Below are 10,532 nucleotides of genomic sequence, written 5' to 3' on the forward strand. Positions count from 1 at the left end.
CTCCCAAAGTGCTGGGATTACAGGTGTGAGCCACCACTCCCCGTCCTTTTTATACGTTTAGGTTAATGCTTTCCAACAAAGCTGATGAGAGGATTACACGAGACAGTGTGAAAAATCCTTAGCATTTTCTCTATTCTTAAAACCACCACTCCTCATTTACCTCCTATGACTCATTTAATTATTTTATCTCATTTAATTCTCATACCTTCTTGCAACCCAGGGCTTAGTGGAGTAAGACCCAGGGATGATTTATCAAGTTCTCACCTCCAGGCTTTTCTTATTTGGTATATCACTGCTGATGAAGTTAAAAATATGCCATTCTTGCATATTGACTACTTTGCATTAAAAGCACTTGAAAAACAGTAGATACAAAAAAATCATTCTGACCTCTTTTCTATTTCTTAGAAGCAGATGAAATTACCATGTGAAAGACATCCTCCCTATATTAGAAGGAATGCAACATTCTTATTAAGGACGGGAGTCAAGAGTGAGAGAATCCTGTACAGACCTTGCTAAAATAACTCTTAAGCGTCTCCAGATAATTTAATTGCTTTTCACAACTTGCTATTACTACTGTTACTACCGGTATTACTATTATCGTTATTCTCATTATTCTTTGTTTAGTTCCGTATAGATAAGTAACCAACCATAACTGCTTCTTTGGGTCCTTCTCCCCTTCCCTCCCCTTCCCTTCCCTTTCCTTTTCTTCCCTTTCACTTTCCCTTCCCCTTTCCTTTCCCTTCCCTCCCTTCCTTCCTCTTCTCTAGTTCTTTGACTGTTGTCACCCAGGCTGGAGTGCAGGGGCGTGATCATAGCTCACCGCAGCCTCGATCTCCTGGGCTCAGTCAATCCTCCCCCATCGGCCTCTCAAACTACCGGGAATACAGGCGTGAGCCACTGCGCCTGGCCTAGAACATAAATTTAATATCAGGTAAATATTAACAGAGATACATACATGTAAGGTAGAAAGAGACTACATGGTCTGGACAGAATTGTATACAAACGTATAGACCAAAAAAGAAAAAAACCAACTTCTCTGGATTCCATTGATTAAAAATTTTAAAAATAAATTTAAAAACTTCTTTGTCTTTGAGAGGTAAGAGGATGCACCTTCTTAATAACCTTGCACCCTGCTTTTCCTGTGAGTGAGCCCAGAGCTACTTCCCTAGGAGCGTGCGTGTTTACAGCTCCGAGGGTCTGAAGGCCTCTATTTGCATTGCAGTAGCGGGACGGCCTGTTATCCGGCTTGTGAAGTTGTCAAGGAGACAGCCTGGAGGGGACAGTCACCGCCCATCTCGGTAACTGGGGTTATCAGCGTCACAGACAGGGACTGCTCCCCTGGAGCTTACATTCGAATATATTAGTAACTCCGGAACGTGGTCAATGGTCCCGGAGGAGGACGACCACTTCCGGTAGGGCGGCCAGGAAAAGCCTCTGTGAAGAGGCGATCTTTGAGCTGAATTTTGGAGCTTTAATAAATACTTAAAGGGCGAAAGGAACGAGTGATGCCTGACGTTCAATCCAGCGGTTGCCAAGAAACTAAAGAGCGTCTCGCTTTGGCTTCCGGATTGTTATGAAGAGGAGGAAGGAGAAAAAAACAAAACAAAACAGAATTGTTCGAGAATGGTGCTTTCGCAGCTCGCAGGTTGAAAACCGGGTTTCCACATTAGTTCCCATTGCCTGAGGGTGAAACGAAACCCGGGATATTGACCTTGGGCGCCGCGGGGCGCGGCAGCCGCGGGCGGGCGGGGCTCTTGGTGGGGGCGGGGCTACGGAAGCCGAGCGGGCTCGGGGAGTTGGGCTGAGGAAGCGAGCGCACGCCGGCAGCGCGGAGGCCGGCTTTGGGCGTCGGGCCGCCTCCTCCCCACACCCCGCCCACACCCGGCACTTACTTCGGCTGTCTCAGCTGCCAGCCAGCGGAGACGCAGCTTTTGGGTTGCCGGGCGGCATTTGTTGGGTCGGCGGCATCAGGGATCCGCCGCCGCGTGTGGTCGGCGTAGTGCGGCCCCTGCTGCGCCCCCGCGGCAGGCAGAGCTCACGCTTCTGCCCCCGACTGGTCCGGGGTCTGGGCACCGCGTCGACGGCGGCTCCGCAGGACGCGCAGACCGGGCCGCAGCTCATGCCCCGAGCAGACTGCATTATGAGGCATCTGCCTTACTTCTGCCGGGGCCAAGTGGTGCGGGGCTTCGGCCGCGGCTCCAAGCAGCTGGGCATCCCCACAGGTGAGAGCAGGGCGGCCAGAGTCCCCCGGGCCGGGTCACGTGGGGAGCGGGGAGAGACTGCAGCCGGGGACTCGGGACTGGGTCGTGGGGCCTCCGGACCGCGGGCAAAGGGGACATCCTTCCTTCCTCCTCCGGGATCCCCTTGTCTGCGGCGGAGGACCGTTGGCCAGGTTGAGGGAGCTGGTCCCTGCTTCTGGCTCCGAGCTCCGCGGGGACGGGGTTGAGGGGTGGTGAGAGCGGGAAGCCGGAGTTGAATCGCGGGATCCGTGGTTCACGCCTCTCTGGCCAGCCGAGGTACAGCTGGTCAAGCATGACGCTTGTCTTGTCCATTAGAGACGAATCGTGGGCCAGATCGGCTGAACTCGCAAACCGGCTCTTAGGTGGTTTTGTTTTTAATTTGTAATTATGTGGTGTCCAAATGATAACATAGGTAGTTGAATGAGAGTCAGCTAACCTTCTTGGTCGGTCTACCTTAATTTCAATAATGGAGACCTGACTGTAATTCATCCTTAGAAATACATGCCAGGGCTGCGTCTTGACTTATTAAGTCAGCCTTGAGCTTGTGTATTTCAAAAATAAGAAACGTTGGCCCGGCTTGGTGGCCAACGCCTATAATCCCTGCACTTTGGGAGGCCGAGGCGGGCGGATCATCTGAGGTCAGGAGTTCGAGATCAGCCTGGCCAACATGGTAAAAACCCGTCTCTACTAAAAATACAAACATTAGCCGGGCATGGTGGCGCGTGCCTGTCATCCCAGCTACTCTGGAACCTGAGGCAGGAGAATCGCTTGAATCCGGGAGAGGGAGGCAGCAGTGAGGTGAGATCGTGCCACTGCCCTCCAGCCCTGGGTGACAGAGTGAGACACCGTCTCAAAAAAAAAAAAAAAAAAAAAATTTTTCAAGTGATTCAGTACCTGGTTAGGAAAGAACAGATCTGAAAAAAATCCGTCTACTCTGGTACTTGTTTTTTGCCTACTACTCAGAGTATGGCTTTTTTTGGAGAGCTTTATATACTTACCTGGTACTTTATTCATAACCTATCCACATAAATATGAGAGGGAAATCTGAGCCGGAAAATGTAAGGATGGGATTGATAATTATAGGCAAAGTTGTAGGAGTTTTGTGAATGTAATGATTTACATTAGCCTTGCATGTGATTTTTACAGATGTTTGTTTATTATTATTATTTTGAGACAGAGTCTGGCTCTGCCACTCAGGCTGGAGTGCAGTGGTGGTGCGATCATAGCTTACCACAGCCTCCATCTGTGGGGCTCAACTGACCCTCCTGCCTCAGCCTCTCTGGTAGCTTAGACTATAGGTGCAGGCCACCTTGCCCAGCTAATTTTTTAATTTTTTAGTAGAGACAAGATCTCGCTATGTTACCCTGGCTGGTCTCAAACCCCTGAGCTCAACATGAGTCTCCTGCCTTGGCCTCTTAAAGTCCTAGAATTACAGGCATGAGCCATTGCACTCGGCTACAGACATTTAATACAAAATTTGTAAGACTCAAAATATTTTCTTCTGTTGTTTAGCTAATTTTCCTGAGCAAGTAGTAGATAATCTTCCAGCTGATATATCCACTGGCATTTACTATGGTTGGGCCAGTGTTGGAAGTGGAGATGTCCATAAGATGGTGGTGAGCATAGGATGGAACCCATATTACAAGAATACGAAGAAGTCTATGGTAAGCATTATATTTTGCTCTGTAACTGAAAATGGTATGATGACGTAGAGTAATATACTGCAGTATTCGTTGCAGAAATAGCTTATCAATGGTAATCACAGCATAGTTCAAATACTGGAATTTTGGGCAATCTCTGCCTTTTAATTGGAGAGTTTAACTCATTTACATTTAAAGTAATTTCTGATAAGGAGGGACATCTACTGTTTTGCTATTTGTTTTTTACATGCCTTATAACTTTTATGTCCCTCATTTCCTCTATTACTGCCTTTTGTGGTAGTGTGCTTTTTTGTTTTGTAGTGACATTTTAATTCCTTTCTCATTGCTTTCTGTGTATTTCTATAGATACTATCTTTGTGGTTACCATGGGGTTTATATTTAACGTCCTGAAATTCTAAAAGTTTATACCAACTTAATTTCAATAGCATACAGAACTCACAAATTGCATCTTTTTTTTTTTTAAGATGGGGGCTCACTGTGTTGCCCAGACTGAAGTGCAGTGGCTGTTCACAGGCCAGGTTGTAGCACACTGTAACTTCAAACTCGTGGGCTCAAGTGATCTTACTCCTTCAGCCTCCAGAGAGCTGGAACTATGGGTGCATGCCACTGCCTGCATCCAGCTCAGATTACATCCTTATACATTGTGGTACCAAATAACAAAGATTAATGATTGTTTTTTTTTATGCATTTATTTTTTAAATTATGTAGAAAATGAAGAGTGGAGTTACAAACCAAAATGATAATACTGACTTTGATAATTGCTGTCTATGAAAGACTCACTTTACCAAAGATAAAAATGATTTAAAAGCCTGTTTCATAAAATTGAGCTTGCCACAATTAATGCACTTCATTCACCGTTTACTTCATGCATCAATTACTTGGTCACCCTCTTAAGATAAAACAGGTTACTACGTGAATGGTGGATGGCGCTTATTGATACAGTCCCACAGTGGTGCTTTTCTTTTTCCTTTTTAAACCACCTGAGGGTATACTTTTCTGCCCTACTCTTTTTACAGGACCCCACAACTTCAGTGTTTTATCTGTTAGATTTGGCTGAATCTTTTGTCAGCTCAAATGTGTGGCAAAAACAAATTACAGTTAAGCTACATTTTGTTCTGTGTGGAGTTAATAGAAGTGAAGTGTGTCACTGCTGGAAAACTACAGAGCTAAATGCTGGCATAAGCAATAGTAATGACCCAGAACTACTTAACATTTTCCTGAGTATTTCAGTTATTTTTGAATATTAATGATTTGAAAATTATTTTTTGGAGACAAGGAAAACAATAGAAAGATCACAAAATACCATTCTATTGAATGAGGAAGGAAAAGAAGGGGAGGGGACCAATAGCCCATGACTAATTTGTCTTTAGCTACTCAGATAACAAAAATGTTATTATACAGCCAGTTAAGGAATGAATGCCTTTTGAGTGTTAGGAAAAATTGAATTTGAAACATAGGCGTACCTTACCAGCGGAAAATTGAACTTTTGCTTGCCTTTGCCAGTAACACACATCTATAAAGTGCCTGTGCCAGACCTTTGCCCTTTAAAAAGAAAAAAAAAAAATGTGTTATCTTACCTTAAATAAGTTCTTAGTAACATATCTAGGTCCACTTCCTTTGTTGGAACTGTGTATTATATTACAAATTGCTTTCATTGTGTGTTGCTTTTTTTTTTTTTTTAACTCAATGGTGTGTTGAAGAACAGAGTTTTGTTTTGTTTTGTTTTGTTTTTTCAGATAGGGTCTTGCTCTGCCACCCAGGCTGCAGTGTAATGGTGCAGTCTCAGCTCACTGCAGCCTCAACTTTCTGGGTTGAAGTGATCCTCCCATGACAGCCTCCCGAGTAGCTAGGAAGGACCACAGGCATGTGCCACCATGCCTGGCTATTTTAAATTTTTTTTTATAGAGACGAGGTTTCTGCATGTTACCCAGACTGGTCTCAAACTTTTGGGCTCAAGCGATCCTCCTGCCTCAGCCTCCCAAAGTGCTGGGATTACAGGCGTGACCCGCTGCGCCTGACTGGTCTTACATATCTTAGTTTCTTTTTTATTATTCAAATGTTTACTGAAAAGAAAGAATACACGTCAGATATATTGGTTCATGGCCCCAAAGCCATGGTGTACTTTATGTATCTTCTAACTCAAACCGCCTCCTGCCCATTACACATGAGAAAACTGAGCCCCATGGAAGCTAGTTATACAGTTAACCAAGTGTGGGAACCCAGACTTTTGACTGTAAATCAGTGCTCTTAACCATGGTACTGCCCCGATGATTTAGCTGAACTAGCTTCTGAGGCACTTTCTACCTCATGCAGCATTTTGCTTTAATGTGCCCTGAACCCTTTTGCCACTTCACTCCCTGATCAGGAAGCTACATGGCTTTCCTGCCCCATCAATCCTCAGCTCTGCCACACTCTGAAGTTTCCATACGTGTTGTGTGTCAGAGGTGTGCAAATCCTGACCTTACAACTAGTTGTTTAGTAGTACCGTCTTTTAATACTTTGCTCATTCCCTCTTTGGTGTCCTGGTTTCTCACCTTGATAAGATATTTACCTTCTTGGATACATGTCAGTTTTTTTTTTGTTGTTTGTTTGTTTTTAAGTAATGGCAAATCATGCCAGACACTGCCACCTCACTCAGTTATGTTTATAAGATAGGGGCACAAACAGGAGTGCTGGGAAAATTTAGGAAAAACTGCACTTAGATTTTAAGCTAAATCTTTAAAAGTTTAAGGAGTGTTGATTGTTTCATTTAAATTAACTCACCATACATATGAAGATATATTTCAGATTTCAGTACACTGTAGTCTGATAGCACTCTTTCTGACATGTCTTGACTATAGGAAACACATATCATGCATACCTTCAAAGAAGACTTCTATGGGGAAATCCTCAATGTGGCCATTGTTGGCTACCTGAGACCAGAAAAGAACTTTGATTCTTTAGGTAAGTTCTTACTTTGATCTTCTTAAATATTACTACTGCTACCACAGGTACCTCTACCACTACTACCAGTAATAATGATGGCAGGACAGATAATATTTGAGCATTTAATATATGCCAGGCACCGTTTTAAGTGCTTTACCTGAATTTATCTTTCACCTGTGAGGGATTATTTTGCCTATTTGTCAGATGAGGAAATGGCACAGAGAGATGAGGTAACATTCTCAAAGTCACATAGTAAATAACGGAGCCTAGCTTCGAACCTAGCAGGCTGGCTGCTTCTCTCCAGCAGTATGAAGTTAATGAAGTCTTTCAAAATGCGTGAAGTTTGAGATATAATAAATCAGAGAACATTTGAAACAAATGTTATCAGGTATGTATTAGTGCAGTGTGATGGTTTTAACTCTGTTATAAAGTTTCTTTTACAAGTGTAAATACCAACCAAAAAGAATAGTGAATGCTTTTTTCCTCCATTTGATATTTGCGGTGTACATTTATGCCTGTGCCTTTCTCTTAAATTGTAAGATTAGGGACATACCTTTTTTTTTTTTTTTTGAGACAGAGTTTTGCTCTTTGTTGCCCAGGCTGGAGTGCAGTGGCCCCTCTCACTGCAGCCTCCACCTCCCAGGTGCAAGTGATTCTCCTGTCTCAGACTCCTGAGTAGCTGGGATTACAGGCGCCCACTGCCACACCTCGCTAATTTTTGTATTTTTAGTAGAGACAGGTTTCACCATGTTGGCCAGGCTGGTCTTGAACACCTGACCACCTCAGGTGATCTGCCCGCCTCAGCCTCCCAAAGTACTAGGATTACAGGCGTGAGCCACTGTGTCTGGCCTAGGGACATATCTTTTGTGTACCATTGACTTAGGCCTGGAAGGAGTGATGGAACGAACATTTATTGGGTATCTACCCTGTGCCAGAGATACTGCCAGCCTGTGAGTTTTTAGGAGAGACTAAACACAGGAGTAGTAAAGAGTATGTTAACGGGTTTTCATAATTTTTACCTGGTATATTCTCTCTGCAGAGTCACTTATTTCAGCAATTCAAGGTGATATTGAAGAAGCTAAGAAACAACTAGATTTACCAGAACATTTGAAAGTCAAAGAAGACAATTTCTTCCAGGTTTCTAAAAGCAAAATAATGAATGGCCACTGATGAAAAATCATATTTATTCATTCACTGTTTTCTAGTGTTTCTGTGTTTATTACTGTCCAGCCTCGTCTTGGTTATATACTAAAAATCAAACACTTTGCTACAGTTGTGAATTAGTTTGAACAGTACAATGTAGTTACCATATCATGCTTCAACTGTTAAATTAAGGCCATCATGTCATAGCACGAAAAAGATTCAGTTAAAAATCAAGATTTAAAGAATATATATTGATTAAAATATACCACTAGAAAGGTATTACATGTGTATAAGTATGGGTAAAAAGGCAAGTCACTAGTTTGAGATGAAAATTAAAATTTTCATGGTAAAATACCAGCATATATGTACTTGTATAATGTGTACTTCTAAACAGAGAAGGCTTATAAAAGTAAATGCATTAAGGCCAAGTGCAGTGGCTCACACCTGTAATCAATCCGAGCACTTTGGGAGGCTGAGGTGGGAGGATTGCTTGAGCTCATGAGTTCAAGACCAGTCTGGGCAACATAGTGAGACTCCATCTCTATAATAAAAAAAAAGGAAATGCATTAAATAGAAGGTTGATAGTTTATCATAAACCTGTGAGAAAGAAACTCAGACTTTGTATTTTGGTATTTTGGGCATTAATACATTACAAACATGAAGATGTTTATAAAATTTTGTTGTAGTCATTTTCTTTGCAGTCACATTGTACCACCTTCATTATTGTATAGAGCTGCTTCAGTTCTGAGTCCTCTGGACTTCCCCTGCCTATCTGTTTTTTGTTGCCGTTGAAGACAGTAAAATAAGTGTTTTCAAATCGATATGTCTCCTTTTTGCTGGATAATGTTTCTTCTTTTTAACAGTAAATATTCTTGTTTTTCAGCATTTTTCTTTTGTTCTTTTTTCCTTTTTTAGGAAAAACAAAACAACAGACTTCATGCTTAGGTTTTTTCTAGATTTAAGTGAACACATTTACACGTATCAATTTCTTAAAGAACACAAAATGTTTCCCCCACCCCCAGCAAAACTATTTAAGAGCCAAACTATGAAATAGTTATAAAATTATTTTTAATATTTAAGGCTTTGAAATTAATTATATTCCAAGGCAAATCTAAACGGGTGTAGTTGTATATGCACGATGTAATTTAATGCTAGTCTAAAGAGTACTTACAGCTTGAGGGAAGAGCATAAAGTTTTAGTTTAATAGCCTTCACACTGTGGATTTTTCCTCCTACTAACTAATATGTGGGAAATTCAGATTACAGATTGCATCATTGTTCAACAGTACATTGCATCATTGTTCACTGTAGCAACAGATTTGGTGGTGATGGGGGAGGATAGAGGTAGAAGCAGATAGAAGGTAATGTTAAAGTTAATTTGTTATGAATCATTTTCCCCTAATCTGCATAAATGAATTAGAACTGATTTTAATAAAAATACTTTATTTTGTATAAAAAGTATTCAGAAAAACATCTAAAGCTGTTGGAGAAGAGGGACTCATATAAATACAGTTGGATTGTGTTTGCTTTTTATTTCTTCATAAAAATATGTCAAAAACAGTTTTTAATTTTAGAAATCTTATACTTGAAAGAAGCCTCAATCGTCAGTGGTTTTATGAAGTAAAGTTAAAAACAAATGTGGGAAATGTGAAAATATTTGTGTTTGTGTTGTCTCACTAGCTTGCTGCTGAATGCTCTCTTTAGGTGTGTGAAAGTTCTTTGATATGTTATTGTCCCTTTCTATCTGGTTAAATAGCCATTGCTTTTGAGAATTGGATAGTGTGTTGTTGAGGGGTTGTGTCTATATTTTTCAAAAGCTTTTATATTATGTGTTATAAGAAGTTACAGTAGTACCATTTTGATTAGTCTGAATGTTTTCAGGCCTTGAAATAAATTTTGACTAAGTGATATTTTTTCTTTCCCTGTGTCATCTTGAATCATTTACTTTATGTATTTCGAATTCATTGACTGATTGCTACTCTAAGTGTGTTAAGTTGCCTGAAGAGCAAGATATAGGTGGCAGCTGTAGTTCTACAACAAAGGGCCTTGCCTTCAGGATCCCCTGTGTTTTATGTCTGCAACACAGTGACTGAGGTTTATTTGGAGAGCATTCACAGGGCATCGCTACTAAAGTCCACTTCCTGAGGGTAAGGGTTCCCGTTACATTTTGGAGTTAGAAGAGCCAGAACAGTATAGATAGGTCTGGGTTCCCTTGCATAACTCCTGCCCCAAAACAGAGTTCTGTAACCTTCTTGTCTTTTGCTACCAACCCCATAAGCAGCAACCTGGAACTCAACGTGCCTTTCTCTGTTGCATGCTGGTACTCTTTGAACACCCATCCCCAGAACTCCCATCTTCCTCAACTATGGAGGCTTACAAGCCTGCAGTTTGATTGGGAGATGGAAGTGGAAGTCCGGACTTCAGAGATGGAGCCAAGAAACAAAACTATTCTGCCAAAAAAGATGCCATTATAAACAAACTTAGCAGAAACAAATTGTAGAATAAGCTCTACAGAGATGGCAGATCCAGGGTTATCAGATACAGAATTTGAAATGACTGTTTAA

General features: G+C 41.7%; 1 protein-coding gene and 1 long non-coding RNA gene across 4 annotated transcripts in view; one reads left to right on the forward strand and one right to left on the reverse strand.

The window, feature by feature from the left end:
- Window positions 1–2,030, reverse strand: part of LOC105498701 (uncharacterized) — a 20,794-nt gene extending 18,764 nt beyond the window's left edge. For both annotated transcript variants that reach the window (XR_011612436.1, XR_011612437.1), the window contains exons 1-2: window positions 1,893–2,030; window positions 956–1,680 (exon numbers count right to left, since the gene is read on the reverse strand). This is a non-coding gene — a long non-coding RNA (uncharacterized lncRNA). The remainder of the gene's footprint in view (window positions 1–955; window positions 1,681–1,892) is intronic.
- LOC105498702 (riboflavin kinase) lies at window positions 1,513–9,889 on the forward strand. Of its 2 annotated transcripts, none has more exons than XM_011770957.3 (4): window positions 1,513–1,645; window positions 3,753–3,904; window positions 6,742–6,844; window positions 7,866–8,025. In XM_011770957.3, exons 1-4 carry the CDS (start codon window positions 1,624–1,626, stop codon window positions 7,994–7,996), a joined length of 408 nt encoding a protein of 135 aa, XP_011769259.1. In that variant the 5' UTR covers window positions 1,513–1,623; the 3' UTR covers window positions 7,997–8,025. The 2 variants fall into 2 exon arrangements, with proteins under 2 accessions (XP_011769259.1, XP_011769257.1); XM_011770955.3 differs by lacking the exon at window positions 1,513–1,645 and adding an exon at window positions 2,090–2,222 and having other exon boundaries at window positions 7,866–9,889.
- Window positions 9,890–10,532: the final 643 nt, after the last annotated feature.

Source organism: Macaca nemestrina, chromosome 14 (genome assembly GCF_043159975.1).
Source record: "Macaca nemestrina isolate mMacNem1 chromosome 14, mMacNem.hap1, whole genome shotgun sequence".
Taxonomy (NCBI): domain Eukaryota; kingdom Metazoa; phylum Chordata; class Mammalia; order Primates; family Cercopithecidae; genus Macaca; species Macaca nemestrina.